At 45.7% G+C, this 13,435-nt stretch overlaps 1 protein-coding gene across 1 annotated transcript in view; it reads right to left on the reverse strand.

Annotated features, from left to right (window-relative positions):
* Window positions 1–13,435, reverse strand: part of DDX31 (DEAD-box helicase 31) — a 45,411-nt gene that overhangs the window by 13,592 nt on the left and 18,384 nt on the right. Inside the window, exons 16-18 of the mRNA XM_069032170.1 lie at window positions 13,004–13,143; window positions 7,477–7,558; window positions 1,160–1,271 (exon numbers count right to left, since the gene is read on the reverse strand). Coding sequence (XP_068888271.1) covers window positions 1,160–1,271; window positions 7,477–7,558; window positions 13,004–13,143 — 334 coding nt within the window. The remainder of the gene's footprint in view (window positions 1–1,159; window positions 1,272–7,476; window positions 7,559–13,003; window positions 13,144–13,435) is intronic.

Below are 13,435 nucleotides of genomic sequence, written 5' to 3' on the forward strand. Positions count from 1 at the left end.
CAGACATTGTATAGCTCAAAGGGCAATTTCCCCATTTGGTTTTGGACCCCTTAGAAGGTGATTTCAGAAGCTGAGCACATGTGGCACACCTGTCCCACACCTGTATGCAGGTGCACACAGCAGGTACACAGAATGGTAAACAGAAATGATGCAGACCATTAAAATTCATCTCGCCAGCACCCCTCTCAACTGGAAACGCTGCAGAGCTGAAATAACTTCTACACAAGTTTAGAGAGCAGGACTTGGCTCAGAGCAACGAGGTAAAAAAGAAAACAATCAGGAAGGGAGATGTGGGAAGAGCAGGCACAAAAAAGGAGAAAGGCTCCAGTCCTAAATACAGTGAGCAAGAATGGCTTAGTCTCTTGCATGAAGAGTTGCATTGTGTGGACCTGTCTCAGGAACTCAGTCAAATTCCAAGTAATTGCCAGGAGCTCTGGGGCCTGACTTCCCACACTGCCTACCCTGCACCACCATTTTGGCTCCTCTCAGGAGATAGTTCAGTGTTTCTTTTCCTACCACATCCCCAGCAAATTTTTAATCTTTCTCCCAATTCCTCTGGATTTTCCAAACTGAGAGGAAGAAAGGAAGTCTCTTACACTGCTCATCTTGGAAAAGATGGCAGATCAAATCCCAGATCTGCACACAGTTACAATTATCAAGTCCATCCCAGTTTTTATTCTTCCTGCCTTTTTGAGTTGTTGCCCCCTCTCTCATTTATCTCCCATCCCACACAACCAGCTCCAGTCCAAGATCCTTTCCTGGTCAAAGTTGCATCCTGTCTTTCAGGCTTCAAATTCACCCCCCTGCTGTGAACTGAAGGCATCTGATGGGAATTGCACCAGGATGTGATGGAGGAAGTCACCCATGCCCTTCCCAGCATAACACACACAACCCATTCGCTCCTGTGATTGGGTCAGAGCCCTTGGATGTGAATCCCACTGAAAGCCAAGACTAAATCTCATTTGCACCTAATATGGGAACACCAGAAATTAACATTTAATATCACCACAAAGCCTTCTGGGCCCACCTCAACCCCCTGCAGAGCCCAACGGCCCCAAAATGTTTCTTCCAGGCCTTTTCCCTGATGCTCTGCCCCCAGAAGAAAACCTTGGCAGCTCATCTGAGCCCCTGTGGGATAAGTGGAAGGAAACACACTGACCTTTCTTTGCCCACTGGACAGTCCCCTCGCTGGAGTGGACGTGATTTTCAAATTTTGTCTGCAGGACTGTGGCCCTCTCCTGGACTTCCTGAGGGTTCTCGCCACAGGATTTCTACCAGGGAGGTGGGAGGATTAGAGGAAAGAGAGAATTTGAGTCAGGAATAATGAAGCAGTTTACAATAGATTTAATAACAGTAAAATCACACAGCAACTACCCAGGGGCCAACAAAGGTAATCCTCTCAATATTACTAGAGGAAAAAAAAAAAATCCAGATAAAGATGTTAAAGTCAGAGCAGCCAGTGAGCGCCGTGTGGTGGGGAGAACAAATCAGTTTTAATTTTGTGTTTTCTAACATCTATCACGTATCTTTTTCCCTTGCTTTTTTTTCCCCCTTCCCTTTTTTTTTTTTTTTTTGATTCCAGGTTCAACAGGCTGGATCCTGCTGCTTGTTTCCATTGGAGTTATTTGGAGTAACTCCCCCCCAGACCCTACACTAACAGGTTCAGAGTGGTATTCCAAGTTCCCCTGGGCACTTCCCCAAAACACCCAGGGCAGGAGGCTATGAGATCCACATTCACCCTCAAGCTCCAGAGAAGAGACCTGTGAACAAAGGCAACCAAATGAACTTCTCATGAATTCCAGCATGGATTTCTACATGAAGTTTTCTCACTGTCAACACATCATATTTGACTGGACCTGCTATCACTTGGCTCCTCTAGAGCAGGACAAGCCCCTTGCACCAAAGGCAGGACAGAATAAACTTCCTCAGGCCAAGAGAGCAATTTTGCACGTGTTCCAGCTTTCCTGGGATCAGACTGCAGGATGCAGTTCAGTAAATGGAAAACAAACATTCCTGGGAGCAAGCTGTTACTGGGAGGAGAAGAGAGGCTCTGTCCCCCTCTAAGGGATCCAGGCAGAGAAAGGAAATGTGGAGCAGAAAACCAGTGAAATTTTTGATGGAAAGCTGACAGCAAAGTGCAAAGCCAAGCATCCATGGATGTGCACCTCTCCCAGAAAAGGGCCACAGTTCTCCAGTGTTACTCAGACAGGAACCAGCATCCAAGTGTAAGAGTGCCAGATCCAAGGCAGCAACTTGATACTGGTCAGACCCCTCATCCGAGCAGGGCTGACTGAATACAAACACCCAGCTCCTGGGATTCTGGAGGAGGCCTGTGCCAAGGCAGCAATCCTGTTGTTCTTCTCTGGCAGATCTGCATGCTAATGCTGCAAAACCCTCTTTCCTCTGCACTGCTGCCAGTCCAGAGGAGCCACATCCCACTGACACCACAAACCCCAGTGACCGTGGGGGCTGCCAGCACGTGACACAAGATGTTCTGCTGTCCCAGATGTGCCACTCTGTACCCAACAGTAAATGTGCCCAGAGACAGACCTCAAATGTAGTTTAAATGCCCTGCACTGTGCCCTCCCTGGAACTCAGGATCCCACAGCTTCCAGCCACTGGGTTATACCTCAACAAAGCAAACACACTTGGGGCTGGAGCTCCTGCTCACTCACTGTCCACCTGCACTTCCAAAGACAACCTGGCTATTTTAACACAGGAAGTCTCCCAGATTTCTGGTCCCTGCTGTCTCCCAATCCCCTCAAGAAGGGCTCACAACCCAGCTCACAGAATCACAGCATCATTTAGGTCAGAAAAGACCTCCAAGATCATCGACTCCAACCTTTGACTGACCATCATTTTCTCAACCAAACCATGGCACTGAGTGCCCCGTCCAGTTTTACTTGAACTGCTCCAGGGATGAGGACTCCAGACCTCCCTGGGCAGCCCCTTCTAACACTTGACGACCCTTCCAGTGAACCAATTATTTCTGATGTCCAACCTGAACCTCCCCTGGCACAGCTTGAGGCTGTGCCCCCTCCTCCTGTCCTTGTTCCCTGGGAGCAGATCTTGACCCCCACCTGGCTGCACCCTCCTGTCAGTCCAGGAGTTGTGTTCCTTGAACCTCCTTTTCTCCAGGCTCAGCCACCCCAGTTCCCTCAGCTGCTCCTCACATGATTTACTCTCTAGACCCTTCCCCAGCTTTGCTGCCCTTCTCTGGACACTCCTTTCAGAGGTGCCTTTGACTTCAGGTGTGCCTTCCCATCAGCTGAGACCATCCCCAGCCCAGGGGCCTCTGCAGAGGTTTAATGAGCCCCAAGTGGAGCTGCCTCCCCGATGTGGCCACTCCTTGTTGTCACTACCAAGTTTCCACTGACGTGAAACACAAAACTTTCTTGCCCCGCCTGCTCCTCCCGGCCCCCAGCACTTTCCTTTTGTTAAGCCTCCTGGCAGCACCAAGTGTCACCTTCCCAGCGCTTTTTAATATGAATGTGAAATTAGTGAGGTTTGCCCTTTCCCCTGGCGGACAGAATCCTCTGTTATTAAAAAGTAAAGCACTTTAATAATGAAAACTTTTTCTCTTTTTCCTGTGTTTTAACTGTTTAAAATTAATGAGAAGGGCATAACGGTTGTCAAAGCGATATTGAAAGCCGGGTAGCCAGGACCGAATAAGCACGAAAATCCCTCCAGAGTGTTAAATAAACAGTGCTTCAGCCCCCTCTGAATCCCTGTGTTGGTTATTGTATACATTCTGTAACAGCACTCAGAATAGATCTGAGCACCGGGGAGGCAGAAAGGTTTCAGAATTCCAATAAAGGCCTCAAATTAAAGACAGCCTGGTGCGAATTCCAGGAGAAAATTAAAGAGACCTCAAGCTTAAGTGACAGGTGACTTGCTTCTGTGTCACAACTGTCAGGGGATTTAGTGATAATATGGCAATATATTACAAAGGACTTTTCTTATTCCCCCCTTTAGGTTTCAAAATGAGGCATCTCTTCTTCCCAGTGCTGGGGAAAAAAAAAAAAAAAAAGTAAGACAAAAATGAGGGATAAAAAACTAGGTGCATAATTTCCAAAGTGTGAGGTCAGTGCAAGAGATATAAATAAAAAAGAAGCAAATGGCAGGAAACATAATGTCCTCGGAAAACAGCTTCTCCCCTCCTCCCATCTCCACCTTGTCTTTTATCCCCTTCAGACCCTTGAGACAGATCTCATTTTAAAACTGCACCCTAATGGGCACGAAAAAAACCTGTGTTTGATTCCTGTCTTCCAGGGAGGTTCATCTAAAAAAACAAAAAACCCCACCCCATTAAAAAAAAAAATCTAGATTTAAAACTGACTCAGAGGCAAACTGTGCAAATAAAACCTGCCCACGACTGAGTGTCTGGACAGATCAAATAAATCAGTGCTACTGGAAGGGCATGGAAACCATTCCATGTGCCTTACTCACACAAGCAAGCTTTAATCCTGGTTTGGATCAGCAGGACAATTAATTTGAGACCTCACACATTTTTCCAAGACCCCAAAGATAAAAGCCTACCCCAGAGGTTTGCTTGATTTGCTCCCCATCTAAATTTGTTCCCTCTGTTAAACAAGCAGCACTGTTGCCATCATGGAGAAACAGTGGGATAGGAGAACTTCTTCTACCTTGTGATTCCTTAAAAGCCTGTTCTGGCAGATCCCAAACCACTGGCAGAAAGACTGTGGACAATAACAGTATTTATAAGCTAAAAGAAGAAATGCAAGGGAAAAAAGTCAGGATTCAACCAGGGGAACTCCCAAAAATGCCAACTCCACCAGTAAAAGACACATGGATTTCTGTCAGAAGAAGGAAACTTCCAGTGATAAAGATGGCAGGTTTTAGGTTTGAGAGGCTGGGATAAGTACTGAAAACTTCTGATTTCATTAAGAGAACATGATAATGAAAAAGAAAAATTGAAACACAGTAAGACTAGGCTGAGGTAGAAAAGTTCATTCTTAAAACAGGAAAAAAAAGAAAAAAATAGAAAGATGGGGAAAACCCACCAAAAAGCCTGGCTGTAACATCTCCTGATTCCATTATACTTCAAAACAAAATGAAGGATTTTGTTTTAATAACAACTTTTTACTAACCTCCACACACCTTCTCTAGAACTCACCAAGTCCCCCTTGCCCCCCTCCATAAAAGTTGAAAGATCAAATTTATTCTCTTTGTAGGTAGGTGAACATTCACACGCCCAGACATAGCCACATATATATTTCATATACCTAAATATAAAATATACATTTTACAGGCACTTCAGCTTGCTCCCTGGCTGCACACAGAAGCCCAAAAAATACATGTTCCAACGTGGTACTTATAATGGACTTGAGTTGAGGCAATGAGGACTGAAGAGCATCATAATGAGGTTCCTGTGTGGAGGACTATAATATATACATGACTCAAGAGCATGGAGGGCTGAGCAGCAGAGCTGAACCTCCCTCCAATGGCAACATCCCAACGGGATCAGTCTCAGCTCCTCCTGACACCTCCTCAATCCCCCTCTGTCCCATGCAATGTCCCACTGCATTCCCAGCTCACTGTGCTGTCCATGTGGCAAATTTAGGGAATTTCATAGAGATTAACCCTCCTGAAGACTTGGGAAATGCCCCTGCAGCTTCTGAGCTGACCATTCAAAGCCTCCATGGCAATATAAAACGTGGAGCTAACATACAGGATGAGCCCTTGATTGCATTTAACATATTTTTCAAGTAATTCCTGAAGGAGTTTGTTTCATATTGACAAAACTGCAGTAGTTTCATCCCCATTAAACGATAAAGAATTTTTCCCATGAAGAGAAACGCTATTCTTAAATCTCAATTCTTTCAGATTGAGTCACATAAAACTGGTTATTCCGTATTTCTAAGTTCCTGCAGGAGATTAAAACCATCCTACAGCCACAGTGGGTGGATCTCAGCTCCACTGAAGGCAACAGCAAAATCCCACTCACTTTGATGCAGAGGGAAAAGAGGGATTTAATCCCACCTTTGAAAGCAGAAGGAACCAAGTCCTTGTGTGCAAGTTCCTCCGTGCAGCACCTGGCACACCAGGGCCTGCCCAGCAGCCCTGCTGAGCCAAACCAGCAACTGCTCCTTTCAAAGAGGGGCTGGGTTTAGAGCTTTTTGGAAAGAAAGGGAGAAAGCCAAAAGAAGAGCATTTAAAAAATTCCGTGCTTAAATGTGTAGAGCATCTGACAGTTTGAAAGCATGGCAGAAACACTGATTTGATCAGCAGGCTTGGTTAGGTTTTTGTTGCTAAAAAGGCATTTCCTCCTGCCACTTTTCAAAAGTTAAATCATAATTTCCTGCAACAAAACACATTCTCTTTTTTGCCCACTTCCCATGAAATAACATTTGTCACCCAGTCCAGAACAGAATATTCTGTCCCATGCCAGTAACAAATTTGAAATACAATTTCTGCATAAATTAATTGTTGAAAAAGTTTGCAAAGGAAATCTGAAGTTACCCCCCCACCCTATAAGCACATTTGGGAGAAAAGGAAAGTGTTTATACACAGAACTATTTAAAATAATTTCTGCACTAACAAAGCACAACTGAACTTGGCTGAATTAAGAGGTCATATCCTAGGCATGATCCAGACATTTAAAACACACGCATTACAGGCTGATTTCAGCCAAAAACAGTGGTGGGAGAGAGCTTTAAATAGAGCTGCATCTCAGCTGAGCTCAGATCTGGCTTTCTGTGAGGTGCAGGGCGTGCAGGAGGAGCACTGAACATCTTTCACAAGTGTGTTTACCAGGAACACCACGGCTCCCACCAGCCAGCGCCGGCAACGAGGCGCCTCAGACACGGGGTAACAAAAGCACGAGCAGGCAAAACAGCAACCAGAGGGGAAAAAAGTGTGTGCTGCATCATGCTTGACACATTCTTGACTTCCATTCAAAATGCAGGTTCTTGCAGGATTTCATTTGCCAGAGAGCAGCAATGCCCGAGACACCGATTGCAAATGAGTGAATTCTGTGAATTAGCAACTTGAAGGCAGACCCAAAGCTTGCCCAGGTCAATAAAAAGGTGCCTGTCAACCAAGGGAGCTTTGTTTTAGGCTCCAAGTAAATATAGATGATAAAAACCCCTATGTAACACATCACCAAATGCATTTTCCTTGTTTCCTCAGAGAAGTTTAGAACCAGTTGTCATCTCCAACAGTATTTTAATGCAGAAAACACAGGAAAAACAGAAACATTGTGTGGGAAAAAGCACAGAGCTTTTGCATCCAGAAACCTTCCCTGTCTGTTACAAAGATACTTGCTGAAGAGTTAGCAAGAAACTGCTTTCTGGGAACAACAAAAGACTGAAATATTGTGATATAAGGTAGTTCTATAATTATTTACAGTGCCTGACATCATGGATGTAAAGACAGATGCTAAGGCAGGAATACTTGTGATGTTTAACTGGCAAGTGAAAACTGGAGCAATTCCAAAGCACCAGAATAACTCACCTTTCTTCTTGGTCTGTGCAACTTGAAGCGATCATCTTTCATCAGGCTGGCCAACACCTTCTCCATCTTTAGCTCTGAAACACTGAAGCAACAAAGATAAAAAATTACTATTTCTCCTACTTTGAAACATGGCATGGAATGAGCCACAGACTGGTAATGGAGAGCAAAACCATTGAGATTCACAGTTCAGCTTAAGAATTCATTCCTGAAATACACGAGGCCTTAGCCCAGACACTCCCTCAGCACCCCTGAAAGTGGAACTACTGTAAAATCCAGACCAGTGCTTTCAGTGGCACAGAGACACAGGAACCCACAATCTTGTCACTGTTTTAAGTCACCAGCACACACTCCAATTCTAGGAGAGCATCAAAATAATTGAGGGTGGACTTTCCACCCACTGAAAGTCTCCTTGGCTCTCAACCAAGAGGAACTAATTAAAGAAATAAATTGGATTGCACTTCCATTATTTTCATAACTTTTCTTTCCTTGCACTGAGAAGCAGCAAGACAATTGGGAAACACCTGGTTGTGCTTTTCACCAAAAGAAACTCAAGACAGAGTTGAAGCAGCTCATAACATTAATGCTTCTTGTAAATTTGCTTTGTAACTATAAAGAAAAAGATCTGCAACCCTCCACTTTGAACCCAGGGGCTGTCCAACATTTCTTTTTTCACTTAATGCTGTGGGCAGGAGCAGAAGGTCAGCTGTGCAACTGGGAGAAAGAGAGTGACTGAGGCACACACAGGCTGGAAACACCTGCTCCACTTAGTTTGCTACTTCTGCTACACCTTGTCTCCTCCAACTTAGCTTCCAGAGTCTCTGGAATGAGACACAGTGCTCAACCCTCACTCAAAGGATGATGCTTTCATGTTTACACACATTTGTTTCCACCCACATTAGTGACCACACTCACAAAACTGAAGAGCTAAAACCAAAGCTGTGCAAAGACACAGCTCCTTCCTCTCACAGTGACTCAAGCTCAGAGGGCAACAACAAAACCTGGGGGAACTTTTCCTATCAAACCAATTCTCCTGCAGCTTCCTTCCCTCTGGTCTTCCATCACTCTTCCTTTCCCACAGGATCCCACATGATTCTAACTCCTTGCTACCTCGCTCAGGTCAAAGCTCAAAGGCATTTCTCAATGGACAAACTCACCCTCCAATTCATTTATAGCCTCAAAAGCCACCTCTGACACCAGACACACAGTTTGATTTCCTTCCCTGCTCTGAGAACTCACCTTCCCTCTCATCTGAAGTGCAAAGCCAAAGCCCAGCCCATTAGGGACCCCACAGCATTTTTTTTAAATACAGGAGACTCAGTCAGCTGTCCTAGCCAGGCTTCACACTGGGCATTTATTTTCATTCTGTCGGCTCACATTCCTCCTGTAAGCTCAACCAGATGATTTATTCTCCAGTCTTGATTGCAAGGCACTGCTGGGTCCTGCTATGGCCCAGATATGGAAATGCTTACAAACCTGCTTCATTTCCAAGTAAGCAGTCCTGCTTAAAGGTGCATTTACAGGAGACAACAAATTCTTTGTCCTCTTTAACACTGTCTTAAGGGGTGCAGATGCACCAGGTGACAGCACAGGTGCAGCTGTGCAGCTCCAGGCCATTAATATTACAGCTGCATCCAAACTGGGACCCATTTCCAAGGGAATTACTCAGATCATACAAGCTTTTTTGAAAGTCCACCCTCAATTATTTTGATGCTCTCCTAGAATTGGAGTGTGTGCTGGTGACTTAAAAATTTTCAGTAATGGGCAAAGGTCATCTCTAGAAAAGAAGCCAAGGAGTTCACTTGGGATTAGACCAATCCAAGGAAGAGAGAAATCTTTGGGGTCCAACAGTTCTCAGATTCCTGAATCTCAGATGGTCAGAAAGACACCTGTGGTTTCTGAAAGGAAGCGTTGCTGATACTCATTTTGTAAAGTACAAAAAGAAATTACCACAAGGGTATCTTCTTTCTTTTCACTCAAAACTCTCTAACACATGGCTGGCAAGAATGGAGGAATCTCTGCCACACCGTGTGACGGGATATTGTGATCCTCCTGCTCCCCATCCTTCCCAGTTAAAGCAACAAACACCTTTACTTTTGCAGTCTGCCTTTACCTCAGCATCACAGCATATGGAAAGGAGACGCTCCAGAGGAACAGCCATCCAGCCTGGAAGGGATGGGCCAGAGTGGCCATAAGACACACTACAAGGGAGATCAGCCCCACCATGTGCAGCTGGGTCAGCCCACGCACAGATTCCTTCGCAGAGGATGCAGAGAAAGGCGGGGGAGCGATGGGGGAGAAAGGGAAATGGAGCATAAAACGACAACCAAGGGTTTCTCTGTTTGGTTTTGAGAAGTATAACAGCAAATTAAAACATAAATGGCAACCACTTAAGCAAGAGGAAAGCAGACCTCCCCCTTCCCCCTGCAAAGGTTGCTTTGACACCGCTATGAATGAAAATGTCAAACCTTTGACATTGATTTGTCAGAGTTGTCACCCCCTCTCGGGTCCTCCCCTCGCCTGGCACGTCGCCAGCAACAGATCCCTGAACTGGGTTCACAGCAGGGAGCAGGCGAGGGAGCCGGGAGGGGGGAACAGCACAACCCCAGAGCAGGCAGGGAAATGACTCGTGCCTTCACGGTGATGCCTCTTCCTTTATAAATTAGTTAGGCCGCCGTTAGCAGATAAAGAAATTATCTGATAGCTGTCGAGGCAGGCACTGCGAGATTGCAGCTGAAGGGACTAGAAGAGACATAAAGGAAAAAAAAAGAGAACCTCACATTTCTTCTGCTTGTTGCCTCCTCCGTTTGAAGGGAAATCTGTTAGTTGTGCTTGGAGCTGAGACAGAACATTTTGGAGTCTAACCCTTTTTTTTAAAGAAAAAAAAGGAAAGAGGGAATGCAGAGAAAACACGAGTGTGCACGTGCCTGCACATCCACATACAGCTGGGCAGAGCAGCCACAACTTCCAGCCACACAAAGCCCAAACAGAAAGTTGCAGAGAGAGGCAGCTTTCCTGAGCCCCAACGGGAATTACTGATCTCAGCAGAGCCAAAGTGAGATCGTTTTGGCAAAGGCTAATGCTGCTTTTCCACACTGGAAGCCAAGGAGAGGCTTCAGGTACCGGTGAAAATTAATTGCGAGCGATTTCCAATTTCAAAGGCAGTCATCTCTAATTCCGAAGTGGATTTTCATCCAGGAACAAAGCCACGTCTGCTCTCATTACTTCCGACTCTCAACATTCCTGGACTTACTCCCATGCATGCTGGGGTGGGTGGAGGGGTTTAGGAAAAAACTCTGGGTCAGATCCTCATCCCCTGTAAACCAGCAGAGCACTGCTCATTTACACCAGCTGCAGGGACACATCTCATGCTTTGTCTTCTTCAAAATACATATTTTATGAAGTATTTACATTTCAATAAACCCAGTGGGAATTTCATTTAAAAAAGGAAAAAAACTCCAACAAATTAAAAAAAAGATTCACAACACATTCTCATCCTCGACAAAAATCCCAGAGATTCAAAAATTAAGCTAAGAATGAAAAAAAAAAAAAAAAAAAGCTAACTCCAGTAACTTGTGCAGACCAAGTCAAAAGCTACAAAGACTTAGGGTAAAGGAACAGAAATGAGCAGTGCTTAAGAGGCTCAGTGACAGTCCAACACACGCTGTCTTTCGCCCTCGCACTGAATTAAATTGTCAGGATTATCACCATAATGCTCTGTTTATGAAGGGTAACAGCAATTTGTGCTGATGGCACTTGCTGCCTTGAGCTTCAAGCTGCCTTCCTGCATCTTCTCAGTAATTCATCAGCTCCCTGCTCTATCCTGGTGCCCCTTCTCCTCATCCACGTGGGAAGAGCGGAGGCCACACGGCTGCGGAGAGGCCGAATCGCCCCGTGCCCGTCAGGCACTCACTGCCTTCCCTCTGAAGATGGGGGTCAAGGAAGGCAAATTACACTCCTTTCTGGCAAGTCCTTTATCTGCAGGGCAGCATGTTTTATGAAGAGCATAAAACAAACAAACAACCAAGAAAAGGCAATCCCCAGAGTTGTCTGGCTCTGAAAAGTGAAGGAAAAATAAATTCACATAAACCTCCCTTGCTTATTCAGAGTCTTCAAGATTCCTGAAGACCATGGCCAGCTCAACAGCAGGTCTCCTTAGCAGATGTAATTACCAGCCTGAGTGACACTTCCCTAAACTTGTTAAAAAACGACAACATTGGATAAAAGCATTAACATTTAAAATAAAAAGGAAGGAAATTTCCCTCTCCTTCCTCTAACACTACCAAAATATTAGAAAACAGAAAAATAGAACTTTCTGCTTGGAGTTAAAAATTCACAATTATGTGGGATTTCACCTTTAAATGTCAGTGCTGTTTGTTACATGAAAAAAAAACCCTGTCAGCTTAGCCTTCCATGTCTTGCTGGTGTCTGCTTAATAGATAGTTACCTGGGATGATGGATGGCTCTTTGTTAGACCACTAAATGGCTCACAGCCTAGAATAAGCCTGTATTTACTGCCAACATTTGTTTGTTTCAAGGATGCAAAACCAAATTAGATTCCAAGCAGCTCCACCCGACAGAAACACAAGAAATAAAAGGGAACTAATTTGTGCATGAGTTTACAGGGCTCCATCAACACTGCTACAACACTGAAGGGACTCTGCTGATGTTCTCAAATGCTGAGAGACAGCAGAGCAGGGAGCAAGGGGAGGCACAAACACCCAGCTGGCTGCTGAGGAGGCTGGAGATCCTGCCTAGCGATGCTGAGCAGCCAGTTGTGGGTTTTCTCCACAACAAGACCACTGTGCAAGCAGAGCTGGACTAAAATCTCATCATGTGTCGACCATCAGGTACCTGACTGCACACTGGGCTGGTCCTTACTGAGCCTGGCTTGCTCTCCTTGCTATCTACTCCCAAGTCCAAGCTAGAGCTGGTTAAGAGGAGCCTTCCCAGGCTTGGAAGCACACCCCACTTTGGGTCTGCAGAGCCCACCCTCCCTTTTTGCCTTTCAGGACCACACTGGGCTCTCAGCACTTGCCAAAGCCTCTCCTATTCCTGTCAGAAGCGACTTAAACAACACATCTTCGTCAATTATCTGCCAGATACGACCCACAGCTCCCCAGCAATTTCTCCCCCAGATCCCTCCCAAAGGGCCAGCACAGTCTCTGCCAATATGGTGTGCCATGCAGGCAGATGGCCAGGCAGCATCTGACAGGCTCGTTTGACTTGTGATCTCCACATAGTCACGATTTGAACCCAGGGCCAGAGAGAAAACAATGGAGTGCAAAGGATCTCCGACTATCATCTCCTCCCTGCCCCTCACCACACACATTCACTCATGCACAACATGTCAGGCTGATGATTTTCACACACTTCCCTCTTCTCCTTTTGCTAGTCTGGGGCCAGGCCTGGATCACAAGAATTAATAAATTCTTATTAAAACCTGCACGAGACACAGTCCCGCTGAAAGTGCCACGGAAGGTTAATTAGCAAGGATGAGCTGAAACTTTTGTTCACGTTTCTGACTCACTTAATCTTGTGAGAAGCCAGCAAGCTGACATATTCTGCCTCCGAAGGCGCCAGGACGAGCAGGCTGCTCCCGCGGCAGCCAATGCGCGCCGTCCTCCCGATCCGGTGGATGTATTCCGCAGGTGAAGCCGGAGCGTTGTACTTGGGAAAGGGGAAGGAGGAATTAACAGGATGCAGCGTGTTAATTATAAACGAGACCCCCCCCCTAGCCTGCTCACCTGGAACAAAAGGCACACCCCCACACGCTGCACCTCCCGAGGAGTTGGGCTGCTCGTAACGCGCCTCAGCCCCGGAACCATCACTCAGCCCCTCAGCCACGGCAGCTTTTTGACATGTGAATGTGACACATTGGCCAACTTTCAGATAATAGGACAGTTTCCCTGTCTCAGTGTCTCTCTCTGCCTTTTAGATTTTATTTCGATACAGGCACGTC

The sequence above is a fragment of the Aphelocoma coerulescens genome, chromosome 17, assembly GCF_041296385.1.
Source record: "Aphelocoma coerulescens isolate FSJ_1873_10779 chromosome 17, UR_Acoe_1.0, whole genome shotgun sequence".
NCBI classification, from domain to species: domain Eukaryota; kingdom Metazoa; phylum Chordata; class Aves; order Passeriformes; family Corvidae; genus Aphelocoma; species Aphelocoma coerulescens.